Source organism: Chrysemys picta, chromosome 23 (assembly GCF_011386835.1).
Source record: "Chrysemys picta bellii isolate R12L10 chromosome 23, ASM1138683v2, whole genome shotgun sequence".
NCBI classification, from domain to species: Eukaryota; Metazoa; Chordata; order Testudines; family Emydidae; genus Chrysemys; species Chrysemys picta.
In genome coordinates, this window is record NC_088813.1 from 14964898 (window position 1) to 14990006 (window position 25109).

At 54.2% G+C, this 25109-nt stretch overlaps 1 protein-coding gene across 1 annotated transcript in view; it reads left to right on the forward strand.

The window, feature by feature from the left end:
* Nucleotides 1-25109, forward strand: part of COL9A2 (collagen type IX alpha 2 chain) — a 40185-nt gene that overhangs the window by 6407 nt on the left and 8669 nt on the right. The window contains exons 5-23 of the mRNA XM_008167131.4: nucleotides 3985-4038; nucleotides 4893-4928; nucleotides 6281-6304; nucleotides 6959-7012; nucleotides 7425-7478; nucleotides 8395-8442; nucleotides 9766-9822; nucleotides 10604-10657; nucleotides 11199-11252; nucleotides 13715-13768; nucleotides 14271-14324; nucleotides 15076-15129; nucleotides 16756-16809; nucleotides 17524-17577; nucleotides 18348-18401; nucleotides 20458-20502; nucleotides 21265-21318; nucleotides 22041-22094; nucleotides 22851-22904. Coding sequence (XP_008165353.2) covers nucleotides 3985-4038; nucleotides 4893-4928; nucleotides 6281-6304; nucleotides 6959-7012; nucleotides 7425-7478; nucleotides 8395-8442; nucleotides 9766-9822; nucleotides 10604-10657; nucleotides 11199-11252; nucleotides 13715-13768; nucleotides 14271-14324; nucleotides 15076-15129; nucleotides 16756-16809; nucleotides 17524-17577; nucleotides 18348-18401; nucleotides 20458-20502; nucleotides 21265-21318; nucleotides 22041-22094; nucleotides 22851-22904 — 966 coding nt within the window. The remainder of the gene's footprint in view (nucleotides 1-3984; nucleotides 4039-4892; nucleotides 4929-6280; nucleotides 6305-6958; nucleotides 7013-7424; nucleotides 7479-8394; nucleotides 8443-9765; nucleotides 9823-10603; nucleotides 10658-11198; nucleotides 11253-13714; nucleotides 13769-14270; nucleotides 14325-15075; nucleotides 15130-16755; nucleotides 16810-17523; nucleotides 17578-18347; nucleotides 18402-20457; nucleotides 20503-21264; nucleotides 21319-22040; nucleotides 22095-22850; nucleotides 22905-25109) is intronic.

Sequence of the window (25109 nt, forward strand, 5' to 3'; positions counted from 1 at the left end):
TATGACCTGTGGAGGGGAGACCTGCAGAGAGGGGAACGTGCAGTAGAATGGCTGAGCCCGATGGCGAGCCCCCGGGGCCATCACACGGGCGGAGTCAGCGCTCTCTGAAATAGCGCTCGTCCCGAAGGCGGGAGGGCCGGCTCAATAAACAAATAGCCCAGAGGGTGCTTTATGTTTCCAGCCTTGCTCAGCTTATGCAAAGGCAGCTGTTTGTCCACAAGGCTTCGCTCATGTGCTTCAGCACCCACCTGAAGCCTCCCTGGTGCGCCAGTCATTCACCCGCTCACAGCTCTGCCAATGCTCAGTCCCAACCTGCAGCAGCACGAACCTCGGCTAGTCCACGCCTACCTCCCCGCCCACCTCAATTCTGCCTGGGTCCTGTCGTGACGGCCTCCTGCTATTGCAGCCCTGGGCTCCCCGCTCCCCAGCGCTGCCAATGCACCTCGATCCTGTCCTGCAGTCCCCTCGACGGTTCCGTTTCTGGCCTGTCCTCTCATTTCTGCCACGCCCCTCGGTCCTGCCTTGCAAACCCCTCTGAGAGCGACCAGGGGCGGCGAGCTGTGCCGTACTGTGCAGTGCGTTTACAGCCTGGGGAGGCTGCAGCTGACCCCAGGGAACGCGCTGGGCTGGGGGAATTGAAGCAGCCGCAGAGCACAGTGAAAGCGGAGAGGAATGGCTGGTGCATCCGCCCACTGGGCCAGCTCGTCACTTTGTGCTAGACCCTGCGTGGGGCTATCGGGTAGAGGCCCGGTGGCTCTGAAGTGATGCAGCCCCCCCACATGAGGCCCCCAGATCATTAGTGGGCGAACAGAGGGCTGGGAATTCTCCAGCTGAAGGTCTTTAATCTGAGTGGGATCTTAGGCCAACTCTGAGCTCTGGCAGCGGGATGAGGAGGCATTTGGCTGGGACTCATTGTACTGAATCTGAGCCTATGATCGCACTCGGTGCTGTTGGTTATTAACTCTGTCTGGAGCCGGAAAGGCCCTTGAGAGAACCGAGAGGCGTCTTCTGACGCAGAGTCGCTTCGCACAGTGCGCCGGGGCTCAGCCCTGCATACGTCTAAAACCCTTTGGACCCATTTCTGTTGCCCCCAAATGCCTTTGTGCAGAAGCTCAGGGTGCCCGTATTTGCAATGAGAAATCCAGGCTGACTGGAAGCTTCTCTGGCTGCTGCTGGTTACCAGCCTCCCCTCCCCAATCCACCTGCAACCCGGCTGCTCCCTAAAAGGGCACATGGTCTCATGAGTTTCCCGTACAGGGCCTGGTCTAGTACCCCCTGAAATCAGACATCAGAGAGCATTGGATCAGGGACAGAAACCCCCAGAACATAGAGGCACCAAGTACCAAGCCAGCCTGCAACACGTATTTCTCTAACCACAGCTGCTGTGATAGGCCCCGATTTGGATCTCAGTGACTCCAGTGTAAATCCACTGGAGTCACTCCCAATTTACACTGGAGTAAATGAGATCAGAAGCCATCCCAGAGGCTTTGTCTGCGCCGGCAAAAATGGGCTCGGTAATTCTCCAGCAGGACAGCTCCTGAGACGTAGCATCAGTAGGAGTAGTAGTGTAGACAGGACTCAGGGGTGCACCCACATTTTTATCACTGGGTCTTGGGGCTCACAGGGGCTGTTCATAAGAACTGCAGGGGTTTGTGGCTTTAAAAATGCTTTAAGGACTGAAGGAAAAGTGTGTGTGTGGAGGGTGTGCACCGGTTTGTGTGGTGTCTGTGTGTAGAATGTGTCTAAATACAGGGATGGATGTGCTGGGGAGGTGGGTGTATCTATGTGTCTGAGAGCATGTTGATGGTTTATGGTGTGAGCAGGGCTGAGGGTGTTTGGGATAGAAGGCATCGGCCTGGGTGTGTGGGGAGATGGCTGGTGCTCGAATATGTGCATTAGGTGTTTGATTCAGCTTGGAGGGGTACTGAGGGGAGTTTGTTGTTGGGGGGCAGGATAAGTAGCTAGAAGAGGTGTGTGTGTGAATGTGGGACATGTTGTCTGAGCATGGAGTGTCGAGGGGTGTTTGAGTTTGAAGCATGGGTGTGTATCTCCGGAGGGCAGTTGTGTTTGTGGCTGAGAGGCAGAGCTACACAGACAATTACAGACAGGCAGAAACACAGTGAAACTATACAGTCCTATTTGTTTTATATATTTTTTTGCAATTGGAAGCGATTTCTTAAACCTGTTGACTTCAATTCATGCCTTCAATAATAAATGAATAGAATAATAAACCTTATTACAACAATGTTTTATTCATCCAGACTAATCTTCCCGCTACGGATCTCAATTATTAGAATAAAGTAGAAAAGAATTGGGCTGAATACAGAGTCTTACATATTCGCTAGGTCAGGGTGCTTTACAAAGAGCTAGGAATTAAACCTTGCAAAGAGCGTGGCTCAAACAGTCAGGGGTAGATATGAAAACCTCCTTAGAGTGAGACAGATTCAGATTTCAGTGGCCCATGCTGGTGTAACTGAGATGCAACTATGCATATTATTACATCTGTCTGTCTAGTTATCCATCCATACTCACAGATCTATCTAGCCCATCTCATTGCAGTATCTGAACACCAAGTACATGTTTATCTCAATAACAACGGACACTTGATTTGATTATTTTTCTAATGTTTATTTTATATCCTTTTCGTTCCCTGTGCTGTGGAGGAGAGGGGACCTTTGGAGCTGGGCTGGTTTCTTCACTCTGAGGACTGATCCTGAAACCCTCAATCCCACAAATAATCCTTGCTCCCGGAGGGGTGGCAGGATGGGACCTCTGGTTTGTAACTTCCTCTCATCTGTCCTGGTGATGGCACTGAAATTTAATTCTCTGGTCTCAGTGACTGTTATATCCCATCTCCCTTTATAAATAGGAGCTCCCCACTCATCCAAAAATACACACACACACACACACACACACACACACACACACACACACACACACACACACACACACACACACACACACACACACACACACACACACACACAGTTATAAGGAATTCTGTTTCAGCATGGAGACTAACAGCCTCATTTTCAATACAGGCATTATGTTGATGGCAAGTCATTTGCTGTGTGTTCTCTGCCTGATCCTGCAGCCCTCACTCAGGGGAACAAATTCCCGCGAGCAAGACTCCAATCTCATTCATAAAGTGGTGTAAATCCAGAGTAACTCCACTGATTTATGCCAACATAAATGAGGTTAAAATTTGGCCCAATGATTTCACTGGGATTATTCACATGACTGACACCTGCAAGCCAAGCCTGCTCATGTTTGGTGCCTTCTTTGATGTGGACAAATATTCACTAAGGTCTCAGTGCAGGATGCAGCTGAGTAACTCCCACGTGGGATGTGAATACAGCGCTCCCGAGGGCAAAGTCCCTGCGCTGAGACCTGGCCCGCTGAGCTTGTCATGGGCAAATGCCAAAACAGCTGAAATCTGTGGCCATGTCAACTTTACGTGGCACTGCAGCTGTGCCGCCAGACCGGTGTAGCGTAGGCGTGTCGATGGATGGGGTTTCTGTTATTGTTGCTGTAATTAATTTACCTCTCCAAGAGGCGGTAGCTGGCTCGATGGAAGAATCCTTCTGTCTCCCTAGCTGTGTCTACACTGGGGGTCCGGTCAACCTAACTATGGCGCTCAGGGCGTGAGGGAGGCTAGCTAGCTCCATCTAATTTTGGCTTTAAAAGAAGGAAGTCTTGATGGGCAGCAGCAGTGGCATTGCTAAGAGGCGGGACGGTGGTTTGTTCCCTGTGTTTCCTGGCACCGCAACTTAGCTGTTGGGCAAAAGCGGCATTTCAACGTTTGCTGCCTCTTGTCTTCAGAACAGATGGACAAGCCCTTAATAGCTTGTTAATAACCCATCAAACCAGGTGGCTAAAACAACCCCAGCATGATTCCAATTGCGTGGAGAGCCCAACTGGATGGAAAGTGACAGGGAAGGGTCTAATATTGAGATTCACTGTCTGCCATCTCTCCTCCCGCAGGGCCTGACTGGCGCGAAGGGGGAACCAGGGCCACTCGGGAGGCCAGGGACTAAAGTAAGTGACTGGTGTTCGTCTCTCGGGCTCAAACTCCAGCGCTGCCTTGTCCCTTCCTCGAGAGGAGATGGGCGTGGAAGGGGGAGTGATAGGAAGGTGGTGTGATTGGGGTGGTGAGTTCTGTTGGATGGATGCCCAGTTTAGCCACTTACTGGGGTCAGGGAATATTTGGGATCTAGTCAGGTGTGTCCAGGCCCTCAGCGGGTGTAAAACGGCGCAGCCTCATGGATTCCACCTTTGCCTCAGGCCAGGATCCTGGGCTGAGACCAACACGAAGGTGAGATAAGAAGCCACCCTACTCATTGCACCGAGAGGCCCCACTCGGGATCGGGCCCCATTGCCCGGCCCGGTACCTGCCCAGAGTAGGCGACGTCCCTGGGGGTGAGTGACGAGCCCGTTGACAGGTGGGTGAGGAATGATGGGGGTGAGCTTTGGTGCTCCCAAGAGCAAGGGCTTGATTGCACCAGTGAGATGGGGGCCAATGAACAGAGAATCTCATTGATTTCAACGGGAGCTGACTCCGATCCAGAGTGAGACCGGTCCTCCGCTCCGGTGCACTGTTAATTGTTATTATTACAATAGCACCTAGGTTCCCTAGGCCTAGCCATGGAGCAGGACCCATGCGCTAGGCCCTGTGTAAACACACAACAAAAGGACAGTCCCCACCCCAAAGAGCCGATCGTCTGCACCGCTCTGCTGAGGCCAATGGAGCGATGCTGATTTCCGCCCACGGAGTGGAGCTGGATGCACGTTTTTTTAATGAATAGTTTTTCTGAAATCAGATAATTCCCCCTGTGCCCACGTCTCATTTCCCACCCTGATCTAACATTGACTCTCTTCTTCTGCACTGCCAGGGCCAGCCTGGACTGCCAGGGCCACCGGGACTCCCCGTGAGTATCCGCTTCTGTCACGTCAGCTGGTCAAAGAAGTCTATTGTTATGGTCACCTATCGGCCTGAGCCTGGGACTGGGAGCCGGGGAACGCCTGGGTTCTAATCTCAGGCTCATTCTGTAGACGTGGGCAAGTCAACAAACCCCTCTGTGCCTCAGTTTCCCCCACGGGTAGGCTCACATGGACCCACCTTGCCAGAGGAAGGATTGCTACAGGCTGTCCCTGTGCCTCACCCCTGAGCTTAGAATGAGAGGGGGTTTCAGTGTCCATGGACCTTCCAGTCTCTGGCCTGCCTGCTGAGAGGGCCAGACAGAGGGCTGGCCAGTGCTGGTGCCAGTCAGAGGGGTGGTTAATGTGCTGTGAGCACTTGTCTCCTGGAAACCAGGCTGAGACCCCCAGCAGGTTCTTGCAACAGAGGTGGCAGGCTGGCCCCTGTTGCTCTGTGGAGGTCGTATTGGCCACACAAGCTGTCCAGACCTCTGTGGATTTGTCCACTAAACACTCTTCCCCTATCACTAATGTGGCCTTCGTTGAGGGAGATCCCACTGCCGCTACCATTCCATGAGCTGGTGCCTTATAAGCGGTCAGACATCTTTCGACAGAGATCCCAGGGGGACCCACGGCAGCTGTCCCCTGCAGTGCCCCCAGTTTGGTGAGAACATTGGATCCCCCAGTACCTCTGAGATCCGTGCATGGAGGGACCCTCAGCATGCAGATCTCCCCCTCCAGCAAGGAATAGGGGGCTGTAGGGAAGGTCAAGGAGCAGGCAAGCCAGAAGAGATGTATATTGTTCCCACTCTCGCCTTGTAGAGAGTTCCCCCCAGAAAATTAACCCAGTCCTGGGCTGTGTTCGGTCTGAGAGGAAGGATGTCCCAGTGGCTAGGGTGTTAGCCTAGGACACAGGAGACCGGGTGTCCATTCTCTGCTCTGCCACCAACTCTCTGTGTGACCTTGAGCAAGTCACTTAGTCCTTCCGTACCTCACTTTGCCATCTGTAAAGTGGAGACGATAGCCCTTCCCTACTTCTCAGGGGTGTAGGGAGGGTAAATACATTGAGGGTGAGGGGCTCGGATGTTATGATAGGGCCAGCTGAGTACTGAAGATAGCGATTGTACTTCCTGCCTAGTGGCAGGTCAATGAAATTGAAGCCAGTGGAATCGCTCTGTAATGGGGAGCAGGGTTTGCCCATGTCCTTTGCTCTCCTATAGAGTGAGAACCGGAGTCTGACCCCCCTGTGGAGTCACCGCTTGTCTCCCCCAGCCCCAGGTAGGCAAAGGGGCTGTTGTGTTTTCTCCGCTGTTGGCTCCGAGTCAGAGAATTTCAGCCCATTGGAACGTTCTTTTTGTTTCAGGGCCCTGGACTGGCGGGACCTCCTGTAAGTGCCGTGCTGCCGGGGTTTGGTTTGTGTCTTTGGCTGGGACCGGGTGGGGGCAGGATTGAGTTTTAAGTCAAAAATCCTCAGCAGCTTGTGAGTGGGGAATTTATCTGCTCGACTCCCATTAGCATCAATCCCAGTCCTGTGGCTCTCCCCTGCCTTCCCATGGGAACGATTTAACCCCTGGTATCCTAGGCTGGGGCTGCACATTAATAACGGGAGTGGATCTAAGGGATCAGAGAGGAGTCCCAGGAACAGTGTAAATACAGTCACGTTAACCCTCTCACTGCTGGCCCACTATCCACTAAAATCAAAGCAGGGCAGGAGATGGCCCCGTTATGCCCATTCTACCTGGGTGAAACAGATACATTTAGCATCACAGCAGCTAAGTTCCATCTGGAGATACCTGTTGCCCTCGGTAGCAGAGCAGGTGCTATCTACCTGCCTGTGGCTGATACACACAGAAGGCACCACCTACCTGCAAGCGCCTGAGTGAACCGAATACATTCAGTCCTAGGCAAAGGGCTCAAATCTTCTTGTGCAACAGCCCTTTGCTCTCTGAAAGATCCCCTGGCAATGGATATTGTTTCCTATCACCAGCACATTTTGAAATCCACCAACGTGTTTAATGAATGACTGTCTCCTTTTTCTAAGGGGCCAGCGGGTCAGGTTGGACTTCCTGGGGAAATCGGAGTCTTGGGAACTAAGGTGAGGAAGCACCTATCGGCGCATGCCCCGGCTTGTTTCCTCTGACCCTACCTAGGGATGAGCCAGATTTTCAAAGGGGTTGGTTGAGCCCCTGCTGCCGTCAAGGTCAGTTCCGGCTGCGGGAGCTCAGCCCCTGATGGAAAGACTCCTGCTGTGACGGCCCTCTCAAATAGCTGGCCTCAGGGGGCTACTTGTTTGCTGCTAAGCGAGTTACTGCTTCAGTTCAAGAAGTGGGGGCCCCTGCATTTGCTGCTGAAAGTCATGGGTTCAAGCCCCATGGATGACCGAGTTAGTGCAGCCTCCATGCTATTCAGCCCTCCTCAGGGGTACTGCATTGTTCCCCCTGACCTGACTCTCTTAGTAACGGCAGCCTTTTGCATGTTAACTTTATTTTGGGGTTGCTTCTTTTCAGGGTGAACCTGGACCTGATGGACCACGAGGCCCCCCAGGTCCCCCTGGGAAACCTGTGAGTATTAACCCATCTCCCCTGGAATTTCTCCTCTGGGGTCCTTGCATAAAGGGTGGATTAAGGGATAGTCCTTGATCTAGGCCCCGGGATTGGACAGAATCCATATGCAGCAGAAAGTCAGAATCAGAACTGCAAGGGGTGGTTAAGGGCCTGATCCAGGGAGGCACTCAGCACCCCAGTCAGGCCTGTAATGCACGGCTGAACCCTGCTCAGCAGCCACCTGCATGGGGTGGAGATGACCTGAACTAATTCAGGCTCATGCTTCAAGGTGTAAAGCTGATCTCTGTGAGGGTCAGGAAGGAAACCTTCCTGGGTGCAGCCCCTCTGGAACCTCTGGAATTGGGCACTGCCTTAGGCAGGCTGCTAGAGTCTTTGTGGCATGGCGAGGAGCGGGATACCTGGCTAGACTTTTAGCTGGTACGAAGGGAGGTGGGTTAGTGGGTTAGATGGGGCCAGTGGTTGGGTCTGGTCTGATTAAACCCTCTTCGTTTAAACTGTGGACAAATCACAGCAAGGTCTGTGTTTTACCCGTCAGCGATCAAGGCTAATATGTGGGCTTTGGACTAGATGTGAGCTGCGTGGTTTCCCAAGGCACTATTTGCAGATGCAAATGCTCCAAGGGCTGTGCCATGGGCCAATGGTGGGCAGCTGGCAGCCAGGACTCCTGGGTTCTATTTACTGCTCTGAGAACACAGCGCGTCTTATGGTTAGAGCAGGAGAAGATGGGCAGGCAGGACTCCCAGCGTCTATTCCCAGCTCTGCCAGTGACTCACTGTGTGACCCTGGACATGTCGCTTCCCTGCTCTGTGCCTCAGTTTCCCCATCTATAAAGGCGGGCGCGGTTTATCCACCTCTGTAAGCTGTGTATTGTTCCTGTTACGTTAGGGCACCTGATGGTTTTATTTCATTCCAGGGCCCCCCAGGACACATCCAAGTGGGGGAAGGCAGTGCTGATTTCTCGGTAAGCACTGCAGTTACATTAGGCTTTTAACAGCCCCTCCCAGCGTAACAGCAGCTGGGAAATGCCTTAACAAGTGTCATTTGGTAGCAGGGAAGAGATGTTTTGCAGCAACGTCTAGTGCTCAGACCCCTTCAGAGCTGCAATGTTCCCTGCACTGGCTGCCCCACTCTTTGAAACGCCTGTGCCGCTGGGAGCCAAGGTGACACTCACTGGGCCATCAGCGCTTGCAGCGTTTGGGCCTCATCCTGCTCTGACCTCTGGGAGCAAATTGTATCTGCCAGCTCCTGCCTTTCCCTCTATGTGCTGCATGCGGATGCTTGCCCTTTGGACTGGTGTACAGAGCCGAGCTCCCCTTTGGGGCTGGCATGTTCCCATAGGGCAGCACCCTAGAGATGCCAGGTCCCCTTTGGGCTACTCATAGAACCGGGTCAGGCCCTGCTGTGGGGGCTGACAGTGCGACTGGTCCCCTGGGCTGGGTTTACAGAGCCAGGGCTGAGCCCCTCAGAAAGCTCTGTCTGTCCCTACGGAGCCGGCTCTGAGTTGCCCCAGCCGCATGGGCTGCCCCCAGTCCCTTAGTCGCTGGCAGGTGGCTGGTTATACAGCTCGGGTGTGCCCATTGTAACCAGGCAGTGGCTCCCTGCCTTCCTTCTTGTCCTCACTAGGGTGGGCCTCCTCCGACCCACAGGCAGACCCATGCCACGCACAGGGGGGGAATATTTACTTCCTGGGGGGTATTTCTCGTGATGTCTGCCTGGCTCTCTGCACTCCCCCAGCCCTGTTATTGACTCGTGGCGAGATCGCTCCAAGGGTCCCAGTCAGTCCGATGGCCAATGAAGTCAGTGCCAGGACTTGTTGATTTCAGTGGGAGGCGATGGCAGGTCTGCCAGTCTGAGGGTGAGGGCTGCGGATCTGTGGCTCAGACCTTCCCCTATCCCCCTGCCTGGGATCGCCCCCACCTCCCTGGTCCCATCCGACGCTGCATTCTGCTTGTGATTTCACGGAGCGGCACAGGCCCCCCCCCCCCCCTCCCCCCCCAGAAGGAGACAGGCCGGGAGCTTCTCTCCAGAGCTGCAGGCGGGCTCAGAAGGACGTGCAGGGCATTTGCTCTGTGCTGTGCTAATAATACGGAGCTAGGAAGGCCTGGAATTAAATGCCTCCAAGAGACAAGTGACTCTACAATTTCCCTCAAGGGCTTCATCGGGCCAGGCCAGCGTGGGTGCTCAGTGCAGGCTCCACAGCCCAGCTCCACTCAATGCCGCTTCTCTACGGCCTAATATTGCTTTCTGATTAAAACGAGCCACTTTTCTTTCTCCCACCCACTAGTGTCCAACCAACTGCCCGCCAGGGCCCAAAGGCCCCCAGGGACTTCAGGGACTGAAGGTAAGGTGACAACACCCCTGCCCCAGGCGTTGAACTGGGGACCTCAATGCAGCAGCCTTTAGTTCTTGAGCTGTTATTTGGATTACTGCAGCACCTAGGTGCCCGCATTGTGGATCGGGACCCCACTGAGCTAGAGCGCTGTATGGACACAAAGGGTCTCACGGGTCTGCTTCTCCTTCCGCTTGGAGACCGTAGCGGATGCATGACCTGCTATCCGGGATCTGGCCCCTACCGGCTAGTGTGTTACACGGAGGACACAGGCTCGGGAACTTTCCCTCCGCACTCCTGCCAGCCCCCACCTCCAAATCGAAGAGCGGCTCCCAAAGAGTCCAGTGCTTCTGCCCAGCTCCCCAAGCCCGGCTGGCTGTGCACAGCCCCCTCCTGGCATAGGTGCTGGAGCTAGGGGTGCTGCCGTGCCCCCCGGCTCGAAGTAGTAACAACAACCCAAATTACATGGTTTCCGCCTTCAGCGCCCCCACTATATAAATTGTTGCTAGGTAAAAGAGTCTGTGGGGGGTGAGCTGTCTACTGCTGCCCTCTGTGGTCCTCGGCTGCCCTCTGTCGTCCTCGTGGATGGAAGGACGCGGTGGGCTGCAGCAGGAAAATGCCCCCCCCCCCAGTGTCTGCCTGTGTGTGCAAATGCCCTGCGGTACCTGCCCGTGCATGCGTGATACCCCACACCCGGGGGATTTACAGGGCAGACGCTGAGCGCGCCGCCAGGGGAACCGCTTTGAGTGTGGGACTCGGGGGAGCCTTAATTGTGATTTCTTTTCTCCTTTAGGGACATAAAGGCCGCCCCGGTGCCCTCGGGGAATCTGGCAGACAGGGCAGGCCGGTGAGTAGAGCTCCCCTTACTGGGCGTCCCAGTCAGATGGAGAAGGGTTGGGGGGGGGAGGAGGAATCTCTGCTCTCCCCTGTGTGGAGATGAGATGGGGGTCTGGAGGGAAAGAGAGACCGAAGGATGGAGAAAGTAAGGATGGGTGGGGAGGGAAGAGAGGAGGCATGAGGAGAGAAAAGCACCAGGAGAGAGCGGGAAGGGGATACTGGGGGTTAGGAGGAATAAGAGCGAGGGATAGGGGAAAGAGCGGGATCCCTGCCCCCAGGCTTGCATCCGGAGGGCCAGTAAATGGGGCTGGAGCTTCCCATAGTGTTTCCCATGCTGCCTGCTCTTCCCTGCGCTGAGTGGCTGCTTGGGGACGGGCTCTCCATCCTCCCCAGGGTATTCGAATCCCATCCCCCACCACCGTCCCTCCCAGGGTCCCGCGCGGGGGGGACAGAGGGGCTCTGGGCGGTTTATACCTCAGCGGCCAGGGTCTGGAGCCAGCTCACAGAGTCTTCCCTGCACTGACGTCTCTCCTCTCTCCTGCTCCCCCCAGGGTCCCCTGGGCGACATGGGCATTTCCGGAGAACAAGGCATCCCCGGCCCTCCAGTAACGTATTTACTTCTATTTACCGTTCTTATCGCTTGGTGCTTTGGACCTAGACTCACGGCCCGGGGGATTCATGTATTTGTCACACTAGGTGTTTAGGGAGCACCCTCCCCGCCCCCGAATCCCTCCTCTGAGTCCGGCCCAGCTGCTCCCCACAGTCTGACCCATCTCGCTGTTAGGGGGTTAGTCTGCCTCAGTCTCCCTTGGCCCTCTGGGGCGGTGCTTAGGGATTCCGCAGCCCATTCAAGTCCTGGGACACAGGGTGGAGCCAACAGAAGCCCCACCCCCTGGAGAGGGCGGGGCTACCGAACCCAGAACTTCGCTGATTACAGGAGACAAAGGATGACAAAATGAGGATGTAGGTCACGGGGTCAGAGCAAGGGATCCCAAGAGGACAGCAACCACAGCGCCCACTGCCATGAGACGGAATCGAAGGAGTCAGGGTAGGGCCCAGAGGAACTCTACAAATAAGGGACTGGAAAAAAGCCCATAGCCACAGAGAGCTCCCCCGTCCAGCTTCCTCCTCCAGGATGGGCGTGCGGCCATGCCGGCCAGGGCCAGGAGGGGCCGAAGACGTCTCGAGCAGCCCTGGAGTCTGAAGTCTTCTATTTACATCTAGCACAGTGAGAAGAGGGGAGGTTCCCACACACAGTGTGTGTCACCGAAACACCTCCAGCCCCGCCCTGGGGAGAGGAAGGACGTCAGGCTCTGAGGTCTCTGCAGTCCTTGGTCTCTCTGCTGAGCCTACGACCAAGGGGCAAAGAGATAGGCACTGGGCTGGGAGTCAGGACATCTGGGTTTTATTCCTGGCTCTGCCACTCACACGCAGTGGTTACCCTGGGCAAGTCTCTTCCTCCCTCTGGGGCTCATTGTCCCCCACTCTAACATGGGGATAAATGGCACTGACTCTGCTACGTAAAATGCATTGAGATCTATGGCTAAACGGTGCTGTAGAGACGCTGTGTGTTATTAGTGCTTCGCTGTCCAACAAGGAGCCAGATTCCTTTCTTATTAGTTCATCTCCCACTCGTTTCATCCAAGCTCCTGAATACTAATGCCGTCTGTTCGCTGCCAGTCCAGGACAGATCTGAGCCAGTGTCTTGGCAGTGACAGGCTTTGTAGCCAACTATTCATCCCCCTGGAGCCATCTAGTTTGTTTTTCCTTGATTAAAAATAGAGTGATCTGTACTCCTCTGAAATACGGTGGGCCCAGTTCTGAGCTCAGATACACCATTGAAGTTAATGGAGGTGCTCTGGATTTATGCCAGCGGAACAGAGATCAGAATCTGGCCTTGAGAGGACTCTGCCTTCCCCCTCTAACCAGTGAGGCAGATGGAAGTGAAATGCGTCTCAGAGCCAGCTGATAACGTATTGCTCCCAATGTAACACATTCGCGGCATTTGCATTTGTCACTGTGCCGCACACATTCTCCTGCTCCAAATGTACAGGGTCCTGCCACTTTCACTAAAGGAGAATCTCTGTCTGCAGTGTAGGCCCCCTGACACATAGCTGAGATGTTCTGATTCCATCCAGTAGAGGGCAGTGGTGCATATGGCCAGCAGCCAGTGCATTGCAATGTTTCCCTGTATCCAGTCATCTCTGATGCTTTGCTCTATAAAGAATGCAGCAGAGCAACTCAGTTTACAAAATAGAATTTGCAAATCCTTTATACGACCCTTCCTTTCCTAAATCTTGTGGGGGTTCTTTTAGCAAGCAAGTTCCTCTCACTACCTGTGTAGAGAAGACAGGAATGTATCATCCTGGTTATGTTGTTTACAACCAGGGAAGAAATGTGCACTAACAGCCTGTATTTTATATGACCAGTAAATGGAAAATCAATAGGCTTAATTTTCCAGCTATAGTGTAGGAGGTTATTTTAATCTCCCATGAAATTGATTGGAAAGAGTGATTCATCATAGAGGTTGGGTCTGAGCACAGACCTGAAAGCCAGGAACTCTTGCATTCTGCCTCTGAACCTGGCCCTGATTCCCTCTGTGAGCTGGGAGAAGTTGCAAATCCTCTCTGTGCCTCAGTTTCCCCCAGCTAAAAATGGGGATAATAACACCTACTCTCAGCGGGGTTGGGAGGATTAATTAATTCATGATTAATTAGCACTTTGAAGAGGAAAAGTAATTAATAGGCCAAATCCTTCAGTCCTGAGGCAGGCAAAATCCCTCTGAAATCAAGTGGGAGCTTTGCCGGAGTAAGGACTGCAGCTCTGATCCATTAATAATAATAAACTAACAGCCAGGAAGGGGTATGGGTGGAAATTGGAGCACTTGTGGGGCGTGGAGGGCTCAGCCAGTGTTTCATAATTAGCACAAAAATAGTATTTTCCAATAACACTTCTAAAAAGAATCACTTTATTCCTGGGCGGAGGGGGTTCTGCAGAGAGACACCCTGTTTTGGGTGCAAGATCTGACCAATCCTGACTAATCTTGCTTCTTTTCTTGCTTTAACAGGGTCCCCAGGGCCTGAGAGGTTACCCTGGCATGGCGGGACCAAAGGGCCAGACGGTAAGCACTCCAGGGGGGTGTTACGCAGCTCCCATGCTTTGCTGTAAGGAATGGATCCCTAGGGATGGAATGGGGTCTGGTGGTTAGAGCAGGGTGATGGGGTCTGGGAGTCAGGGCTCTGCTAGCTCTGGGAGGGGCGTGTGATCTAGTGGTCAGAAGAGGGGACGTGGAGTCAGGACCGTTGGGGGTCTGTTCCCGGCTCTGCCACTGATCTGCTGTGTGGCCTTGGTCGAGTCCCTTCCCTGCTCTGTGCCTCAGTTTCCCCATCTGTAAAATGGGGGTAATGACCCTGACCCATAGCAGGGGGTGTGGCACAGAGTGTTATCATCATCATCATTGCTTGTTGCTGAACTCCCAGCCTTCAATACCCTTGTGAGCGTCACTGACATCCATGTTTGAGAGCATCGGGGGGAAGGGAATTCACACGCCGACCCGGCTCCTATGTGCTGGGACGGACAGTTCATAAGATGTCAGTAATCTAAACTTGTGCTCTGCTTCGCAGGGTCCCCATGGCTACAAGGGAATGGTTGGGGCTATCGGAGCTGCTGGCAGGCCGGTAAGTCCTTTCCCCTCTCTCCCTGGGCTGCTGCAATGCTTGTATGGATGTGTCAGATCACGTCCCCCCCAGCATCCAGGGGGAGCGTCTGTGTAGCCCTGTCTGACTCGCAGAGAGCCCCGTTGTTATCCTCCCAAAGGGTAGGTCCTACCATGGTGAGTGAAAGCTCAGAGACACCCGTGCAGAATAAAACCAAGATCCCCAGCCTGGAAAAGCCAGGCCGGGTGCGTTTCCTGACACCATCGACTGCCCCCGAAGTGCCAATTCCTTCCAGAGTATCTGTCCCAGTGAAGCATCTGTGAGTCAAATCCTTCGCTCGGCTGCACCTGTGCAAACCCTTTGACTCCACTGGCCTAAATCGGAGCAACATTCATCCCCGTCTGTGTACATTGTTACAAGGGGGGTGAGTTTAAATAAACAGGCTGCAGTGTGGCCTAGTGGATGGAGCACTGGCCCGGGGACTCAGGACACCGGGGTTCTCTCCTTGGCTCTGCCTCTGGCCTGTTGGGTGAGCTTGGACAAATTGCTTCACTGCTCCCTGCCTCAGTTTCCCCATCTATCAAATGGAGGCGATGATATTGACTTCCTTGGAGATCGGCTGATGAAAAGCGCCTCGGTCTTGTTAAATATTAGCCCTTGTTCTAGCTGATCACCTGGCATTGTCTACACTCTGCGATGGATTGTGAGGCAGGGCAGGCCTGTGGCCTGGAACAGTTCTGTTAAGCCTTTGCGTATTTCCCTTCTCCCGTAGGGCGAGGAAGGCCCTAAGGGGCCCCCTGGTGGAGCCGGCGAGAAGGGAGACATGGTAAGTAAACTGTTTCATTGATGCATGGAAAGGTACGTCCTAGAGGGAAGCAGTTTAATGCGCTTCATGCGTCACCTGTGGTCAGATGTGCCCCCAGCCCTGGTGTTCCAGACCTGCTCCTCACGCATGGCTCTGCCAAATGCCCCTCTGTCCTAACCCCAGGGCCCCCGTGCGATCGCAGTCTGGGCTCCCCCAAACAGCTCTGCCAATGCACTCCCAACCCCGAGCTGCTATTCCGTCAAGCGCCTCTCCCGAGCAGAGTGGTGGATCGTTCTGGGATATGGACGACTATCCAGCAGGGACTCCTCTGCCGTTCCTAAGCCCAGCTCATTTCACAAGCCAGGGGATAGAGTCCTGATTCCAGCTCCGCTGGGTGGAGGGTCAGTTAACGTACCTAACACAGCCCTGCTCTCATGGATACAGGCGACATGTAACTCTGTGGCCAGACTTGGCTCCAGGACAGGAAACTGTCTCTGTCAGGAAGTTGGTGGCTTCACATCGCTTTCCAAAAGCTGCTGAGTGTTTTCCCTGAATGGAGAGGCTCTCGCAGCTCCAAACCCCTCTGGCCCTTCCTAATACCCCTACAACCCATGGGGCAGAAATGGACCTGAGAGGTCCTGCAGATTGCAGTGCCCCTGCCCTGCCCCCACCCGCCCATTTCCTCAACCTGATTCAAAGTCTTCGCCACAGCATGATCAGAAATGCCATCAACTCAGATCCCATGCAAACAGGATTAGGGGATTAGAGGACCCCTGGGGGTAAAGTCCAGACAACGGAGGAATCAAAATAAAGATTTGTGCATTTGAAATTGCTCCAAGTCACCTGACTTCCTTCACTACCACCCTAAGCGCTGCCTGCGCGGGTAGCTTGGGAACGCCATGAACTGCAGCTCCCAGATGTTCAGTTTCCTATTCTTGCAGTCATGGAGGCTCCAGGCCTCCAAAGTGAGTGGGTGGGTGGGTGGCGGAGGGCTGGGAGAATTGTTACCCACCTAACCCCAGATCAGGTCCAGTCTCCCCTCCTTTCTCACCGCCTGCGACCCAGCTGTGCTGTGACACCTCCCCTTGATTCTGCAAGAGTTAACCCTCCCCCTAAAGACGGGGCGCAGAACCTACCACCTGATCCACTAGGGTTGTGTTGATGTCCCCAGCGGGGCCGGTGCTACCATTAAGGCGAACTAGGTGGTTGCCTAGGGTGCCAAGATTTGGGGGTGCCAAAAAGCGTGCCCCCAATTTTTTTTACAGCGTTCTTGGGCTGAGCTGCCGGCAGCGTGCTGACACGTGCGGCTCAGACTCCCTCTCCCAGCGCAGCAGCCGCTCCACTTCTCCCGCCTCCCAGGCTTGCGGCACCAATCAGCTGTTTGGCGCCGCAAGCCTGGGAAGGGAGGAGAATTAGAGCGGGGGCGGCGTGCTCGGGGAGGAGGCAGAGCAGAGGTGAGCTGGGGTGGGGAGCTGCCACACGGCTCCCTGGGCCGGGGGGGTGGGGAGATGATGCGGGGGGGCGCCTCAGGGTGGAGGGGGGGGCGGGGAGCTGCCACAGGGCTGGGGGCGCAAGGCACTGGCTCTGGTCCCCAGGACTCCAGAGCCAAGAGGGATGGTAAAATAATGCTTGTTCTCCTTTTTTTAGGGTGCCCGTGGCTTCCGGGGTCCCCAGGGATCAATGGGCCCCAAAGGGGATAATGTAAGTACATCATGTCTCTGGATTCAGGCGGAGAGCCTTAGCATGAGCATCTCGCTGAAGCAGTGGGGAGAGAAGGAGCTGGGCCGGGGACTCTGGGATGGAATGAATCCAGAGGAAGGAGCGTTTTATTATCCTCTCCTCTGGACCCATCCATCCCTCAGAGCCCTCTCCTCTGGCTGCTCGGCAGAGACTCACTGGGTGATGCTCTGAGCCCCATTCTGCACGGCTCCTACCCACTTATAGGGCTCGCTCCCAGAAGCCCCTGCATTTGTCCTCTGCTCCGTGCTGGGCAAGGGCCTCGCAGAGATCCCCCTGCCCATATGGCTGCACCAGCCGCTCTGGCTTCAGGGGTGAAGCTCCTCTGTCGGACCCGATTTGCTTCTCTTCCAAGGGGCTTGGGGTTCCCCCTCTCCCCGCCTGCCCCTCTGCTCCCCTGCATCACAACCTGCAGCCACTTGCATCTCTCTGTTTGGGGCTGCCCTCTGTCCTGTCCCGCTCCCTGCGAGCTGCCAGCGAGGGGGGCAGAGAGGGCATTGCTATAAGGTGGTGTGGTCACGCCTGCAGCAAAGGCAGCTGTCCCCAGATCCCCTCTTCGTGGTCCCCCCCTCTTCTCCACTGGAAGGTCGGCACGTCTGGGCTTCCGAGCAGATTGGTCCTAACCCGTCCCCGCCCCCCGGCAACATTCTCACAGCGACCGTTCCTCCTCCTTTGCAGGGACTCCCTGGCATCGACGGTAAAGACGGCACCCCCGGCATCCCTGGCGTGAAGGTGAGAGGCCAGGAGGGGTTGGGGGGTGGGGGGAGAGATTGGGTAGGACCAGGATGTCTCCAGTCGCTCCTCCATACTTCCCAGTATCTCTCTTTGCCCCTGTACAGATCGGACAGTCAATTCCCCTGCTCCTTGTTAGATTCCCTGTGGGTGGGATCAGGCAGCCCCAGCCCCCCCGAGTCTCTTGCCATGGCAGTGGGGAATGAACGTGCACCCTGTGTCAGTCAAGTGCTTGCTGGAAACCGGGGCGCTTGGCCAGCACAACAGGGCACTGCTACTCCTGGGTGCAGAGAGGGGACCAGCTCCCTGGGCCAGGATCTCTGCATCTTTGACCTTGGCGGGTGCCATGGGGTTTGCCATCATTGGATGGATGCTGAGGCTGCACATGGATGGTTCCCAGGAAAGCGCCCCCAATTTCCCCCCATTGGTGACCTCAGATTGGGGTCACTGCGGGTGGGGTTGGGTGTTTATAGGGACCCGGAATTTTCTGGGGGGCTGGGAGCGCCCCTACCACCTCCTCTGTGGGGCCATTTGAAGTGAGGGGCTGCCTGGGACACTCGCCTATAACTGCCACTGCATGCTCCTGCCCCTTTGCATTGCAAACTCTCCCACCTTGGGGCGCTCTCCTCTCATCCTGTTTGGAGCAGCAGAAGCTCTCGGGCCTTATTCCCAAATCAGCCCCTGTGCGCTGTGCTCTGCCAGCCCCCAGTCGCCTCCAATTGCTTTGTTCTTTGCTGCCTCCCAGTAATGACTTGTCATGTCCCTTGCAGGGGAGCGCAGGGCAGCCCGGCCGCCCCGGGTCACCGGGCCACCGAGGATTAGCCGTAAGTATCGGAGCACAAGAGCCACCCCTAACCAGACAGGGTTATCTCATTTCACCTGCGGCTGACATCCCGTAACTGCCTAAGCTGCCAATTTTGGACCCAGATCTGATCTCTCCCTAATCCAGCGGTGCTCAAATAGGGCCCACGTCTAGAGTGAGCTCCCACCCGAATGGTTCCTCCATCTCTTCCAGTGCAGACGTTGGCATAGTCGATAGTTGGATTTCCACTTGTTTCACTGCCCTGAGATTTCAGTCCCATCATTCTTAGCTGCTTCACCTTCCTCAGACGTCTGTGCACTTTGACCCTGAGTCCGCTCTCACTTGCACTCAGTGTAAACGAAGACGAACTCGGCCAAAGTCAGTGCAAAACTAGTGTAAGTCAGATCAAAAGGCACTGCCCTCAGTGGAGTCCCTCCTCATTCACACACAGTGCAAGTGAGAGCAGAATCAGGTCTCAGTGGAGTCACTTCTGATTTACATGCCTGTGAAAGGAGAATCAAGCCCTAGGTTGAGACTAGCTCAAAATCTGGCCTTGAATTTTGATCAGGAGTAAACTGGTTGAAATCTTTGTCCAGAACTCAAACCAAACGTTTCTAGAAGTCTAAAAAAGTTCAATTTAGCTTTTTCATCCTCCATTTTTGAACTGCTTTGGTACTTCTGGATGGCGTTGGAGACTGGAAGCGGAAGTGGTAAAATGCTGTGAGAGAAAAGCTTTCTCGTGGCATCTGCGGCCCATTCTGTTTCACCTTTATCAAAAGGCCACCTGGGTTTTGTTGGGTCCCTGGTTGTCCAAGACAGAATTCGTTGTACAGGAAGGCTGGTCTCAGGAGATTTCAGCTCAAGGGGTTTAGAGAAGACTCTGAACTTTTGATCTCATTCAACCCAAGCCTTCTGAGATTTGCCCGTCCCTGTGTTTGGCTTCTCACATCTTTTGCCGGCTTTTGGCTTCTACACCCTGTGTACTCTATACATTAATCCAATCCTTAATCCTGCAGGGGGCTGGACTAGGTGACCTCTTGAGCCCTCATTTCTGTGAGTCTGTGATTCCTGGAGGTTGTAATAACCCTGCTGCCCTGCAGGATGAATTCCATTGACCAGCACTGAGGTCCTGTAAATCAGATACTTCTCTTCCTTCAACGTTGCCTCAAAGTTGCCAGGACGGTGTCTCAGGAATTGCCAATCCAAAATGCACATTACGTCCGGTCACATATGTCATAACTAAAAGGGAAGGGTAACAGCCCTCCTGTGTACAATACTATAATCCCTCCTGGCCAGAGACACCAAAATCGTTTTACCTGTAAAGGGTTAAGAAGCTCAGGTAACCTGGCTGACACCTGACCCAAAGGACCAATAAGGGGACAAGATACTTTCAAATCTTGGTGGGGGGAAGGCTTTTGTTTGTGCTCTTTGTTTTGGGGGTTATTCGCTCTTGGGACTAAGAGGGACCAGACATCAATCCATGCTCTCCAAACAAGTCTCTCATATTTCAAACTTGTAAGTAACAGCCAGGCAAGGCGTGTTAGTTTTATCTTTGTTTTCTCAACTTGTAAATGTTCCTTTTGCTAGAATGTTTACCTCTGTTTGCTGTAACTTTGATCCTAAGGCTACAGGGGGTTCTTCTGGGCTCTTTGAATTTGCTTACCCTGTAAAGTTATTTTCCATCCTGATTTTAGAGAGGTGATTTTTACCTTTTCTTTAATTAAAAGCCTTCTTTTTAAGAACCTGATTGATTTTTCCTTGTTTTAAGATCCAAGGGGTTGGATCTGGACTCACCAGGAACTGGTGGGGGAAAGGAGGGGGGATGGTTAAATTCTCCTTGTGTTAAGATCCAAGGGTTTGGATCAGTGTTCACCAGGAAATTGGTGAAGAAGTCTCTCAAGGCTACCCAGGGAAGGGAATTAGCACATTGGAAGTGGTGGCAGCAAAAGCAGATCTAAGCTGGTAGAGAAGCTTAGAGGTTTTCATGCAGGTCCCTACATCTGTACCCTAAAGTTCAGAGTGGGGAAGGAACCTTGACAACATACAAGCAGTCACTAACCTGATTTTTGTTTCCCCAGGGTTTGCCAGGCCAACCTGGGGCCAAAGGCGGCCCAGGAGTTAAGGTGGGTGAAAAGAACCTCCATGCAGCGTGCTGGTACTGTCAGCCTCTCTCTTCAAATGATTATGTCCATCTGTATGGTCTCTGGAAGTTACGTCCGTACATCTCTAGAGGCTGTGATGGCATCCTTTATGCACACGGGAACAAATGGACCAGTAAATATAAATACAACCACGCGGGAAATATCCTTATCCTAGCTCATCGCTTGGACCATGTCACCCCTTCATTGGTTCCCCCTTCTCCATCACCTCAGACATTACTTGTATTTGGCCTCACAGCCTATCCCTACCTACCTATCATCTCTCATATACGACTGAGCTGTCAATTTCTACCTCCAAGCCGGTCCATGCTGCCAGCCTCCATCTGCCACTTGTTACATTTCCAACCAAGCCCCTTTGTGCTTTCCCCCATGCTGCCCCTCCCACTGGGGAAGAGCTCCCCCGGGAACATCTGCAAAATGACCTCATTATCTTCCTTTGGATCCCTCCTTAAAACTCTCCTTTGCCTTAATGCCTACCAAATCTTTGCAATGATTAATCCACGGGTGTGCTGAGACCACAGCCTGTCATGGTTGTCTCATTGTTTCCTTCGGTTCCCCTCTTTGTCAGTCTGTCACTTGTCTTCTGCTTAGACTGAAAACTCTTCTGTTCCATGTCTGTGCAGCTCCTAGCACGATGGGGCCCTGCTCCATGACTGGGGCTTCTAGCCAGTAACAAGAGACAAATATTAATACATACAGTGAATCTTGTCTCTGGCTCATTGACAGGGCGAACCAGGTGCCCGTGGCCTTCCAGGAATCACCGGAGCCTCTGGGAAAATTGTAAGTAAAGAGACTCGGTCTGTTTATCCCTGTGACTCTCTGGCTCCCATCCCATCAGCGCACGAGGGCGTACTCGTCCGTCTTTGCTCATGTTTGGTTTTCTTTGTCTCTCTATTAAGTCGACAACAAAATCAGATGCTTCCACCCCTTCTTCTGCCCCCCCCCTTCACTATTTGCAAAAGATCTGGAGCTGTGGGTGTGGCTTTGGCTGCATCTCCAAGCCCTGTGTGTCGGTCCCAAGGGCTGAAATAAAACCATGGGGGGTAGAGTGTACAGTGGCTTTTGAAAATCCTACACCAACTTATAAAAAGAATGTCAGATCCAGGTCCAGTGACACGTTCTCTGATACCCAGAGCCCCCTGGGCCCTGCCCAGCCCCAGTGCCCTATTCTGTGACCCAGAAGCCCCTATGGCCGGTCATAGGTCCAGTTTAGCATTCCCTGATACCCTGAATTAAATAGTGTGAATTAAAGGTCTGGCTTTGCTGCAAATGGCAGTTGCTGCTGGCGAGGAGGGGCACAGGGAAGTCACAGAATGCCACCCCCCCGTGTGGTTTGCCTGTGGAAAGCACCCAAGGGCGAATGATTGCATCTCAGTACCAAGAGAGGTGACAGGCCGCTGCTGCCCCTGTGTAACTCCAGCAGATCTCTAGCCGAGTGGCAGGAGGCAGTGCTGTTCCATCACATCCCAATAGTCAAGCCCTGCTCTGTATTCTTTTCTTAGGGTGAACTTGGACCGCCAGGTGAGCCAGGGCCACAAGGTGTCCCCGGGGTGAAGGTAAGTCTAGCAAGTTGCAAGGGAATGTGAGGCAGAGTTCCTGGGTTCTCTGCTGGCTTTGGCAGGGGTGTCGTGTTGCAAAACAGAGTAACAGTTAGACCAGGAACGAGGATTCCTGGGTTCTATTCCTCGATCCGGGTAGGAATGTGTTTGAGTGTTTAGACAATGGAAGTCGGGACTCGGGTTCGATCCTTGGCAAGTCCCTGCCCCTATCCTTGCCTCAGTTTCCTGGGTCTAACCCATACCCCTTTACCTGGGGGTAAAATGAGGCTTAATCCATTAATGTTTGTAACTCGCTTTGAGAGCTGCGGGTGAAAGGGACTCTAGAAGGGCAAATGTTATTACAGCATAAGGCAGCCATGCCCCCTGGGGGAGTCCCTGCATCTGGGATCTGCCTGTGGGAAGAGTGGGACCAGAATGGGGAAAGGGCGAGAGCTGAGGGCATTGCAAGCACAGGTGTGGAACCCAGCCTGCTCATGCAAGCTCGCCCCATCTCCCCCTCCTCCAGCCTTTCCCCAGAGTGCCCAGGCCTGGGGAAAGGGGAAGGCAAGCTGGAGTGAACCCCGTGTTCGTGGGATGCCAGGTATTAAGGAGGGTGCGGTGGGGGTGGGGGTGTAGGCCGCAGGGGTGCAGGCAAAGGAGGGTTGTGTGCAAAGCGTGGAAGGCGGGGATGCAATGATGTGGAGAGATTAATGCTAGAAGGGCAGCGACAGCCCTGGCTATTCCAATTGGTCCTGTTTTCTTTCCTCTCTGCAGGGCGATCGGGGAGAGCGGGGCCCGGTGGGTCCCCAAGGCCTCCAGGGGAAAGTGGTGAGTGTGGCTTTGATTGCATTTGTGTGCGCGCGCGACGATCCAGAGCCAGACCCTGGGGACGGAAACGGCCCTCTACCCTTTCCTCCTCCCCGACCCCAGCAAAAACCTAGTGTCCAGGGCTCGAGCTCAGGGAGCCGCTTTTCTGAACCCCCGGGATAGCTCAGTGCAGGGGATCGCACTGCTTGGATCGGGTTTGTAGCCAGAGAAGGGTCACTGTAGGGCAGAGAACTGAGGACATCCCCCGTCAGGTCTGCTGAGATCACCAGTGGAACGGAGGTTTGTTACCACTCACTGCAAGGCCAATGTAGCAGCAGACAGGCCTGCAAAGTGAATGGCCAGCAAAGCCGCTCTCTGGATTTGGGGTCCAGAATCAGCATGTGCCAGGGGGATCAACAGAGCAGGAAGAGTCCTGCTCGGTTTGCGGCTCCCAGGCTGGGCCGGGCACTCCAGTATCTCCCTGTCGTTTGGAAGCGGCAGAGGTTTTACATGCATTGCTCGGAGGGAGAAGAAATCCGCAGTGTGACCCTGGCACATCTCTGACAGTGGCCTGCACTGCAATCACCCTCTGAGGCTGTTTACCAAGTGCATTACAAGGATTGTGCCCCCGGTGCCACACACATCCTGCTGACCCTGCCCAGCACAGGGTGGATGGGGACCCAGATGCTGCAGCCTGGCAGTTAAGCTACTTATGGAAGGGAGGAATGCATTAGCAGGAAGGGGTTAATCCTGTGTCTCCTCCCATAATCTACCCACACCTTGCCCCTGGGCACCCACACCCCTAGGTGGTGTGGTCTAGGGGATAGTGCACTGGACTGGGACTCAGGAGCTCTGGGTTCCATTCATGGCCTTCTGGGTGACCCTCAGCAAGTCACAGCCCCTTTCTGTGCCTCAGTTTCCCCATCTGTAAAACGGGGATGCTGCTGCTGACCTACACAACGTCTTTTGAGATCTTCTGATGAAAAGTGCTGAATAAGAGCTAGGGATCGTGACTAGTATTTAATGCCCCCAGCACTGGAGAGCAAGGAAGCCAGGCATGCAATGGACTCGAAACTTCCTACGGCTCAGTGCAGAGGGCTGCGCTTTGCGGTTATCCACCCTTGTGTGGACATGTAGGCTCCAAGTAGCGCTCGTAGTTGTGCTGGAGGGCGGCACACAGACTGGGCTCTCGGCCGCACATGTGTTTTGCACGTGACACAGAGGCCCCATGTCCGGGAAGGTTTGGCCTTTGCACACCAGGGTGCAGTTTGAAAGAACCAGCCCATGGACTAATTGGGACGGAGGCATAAATTTAACATGAAGGGGCGACTGAGCCAGCCCAGCCCAGCCCCTGCTGTGAGTGGCCAGACAGGGTGAGGGGATTAGGCAGCAGGAGAGAATCACTCAGGGATTAATGGCCGGCTGGGTGTTTTTGACCAAAGCGGGGAGTGGGTCTCCTCCCCAGCCCAGAGAGAGAAGGACACCCAGCAGGGAGTATGTTTTTCTGCTCTCGGGTAGTTTCTGACTGCAGGGCGGGCTCTGAAGCACCCCCCCCCCCTTTTCAGAGATAAACTATCCGGGAACTAGAGCGTCCCCTCCTGGAGGACAAACTCCATCCCTGCTCTTCTCCCTGCGGGGTTTAACGGAGACTGTAAGGAAAGGCTCGTTTGGGAGAGACCTTCCCATTTCCTGGGCTCATCTCAAAGACACAAGAGGTTGAGAGAAAAACACCCCCCCCCCTTTGCTTTCTTTAACAAGTTGAATAGGAAACTCTGTTTAAATGGAGCGAGGGCTGTTAAATGATTGACAGGAAACCACACTGTCCTGCAGCTGCTAAGCTCTACGGCCTGGAAATGGGAGTTAGGTGCTGAGGGTCTGGGCCTCATCACCTTGTTGATCCGGGAAGACCCAGGATGGTGCTGTAAATGCCCAGTTGGCCGGAGCTTGGGTGGCTCTAAGAGGGAGGCAGAAGGATCTTGGCATGCAGGATGCAAAGGAAACACAGCCCATGCCACTCAGAGGGGTCTCTCCTCCTCTCCGTGGTCACTAGAGGGTGAACACATGCATGGAGGGCTGGATTAGCCTCCCTTCGATACTGCAGCGCGTGGTGCTGTGTTCACGGGAGTTACACGTCCCCTTGGAGTTCTGTGCCTGAGGTTTCCACAAACACGTCGTGGTACAAACCGTTGGGCTCCCTCTGGGACACGCTGCACCGGGCGCAGGAGG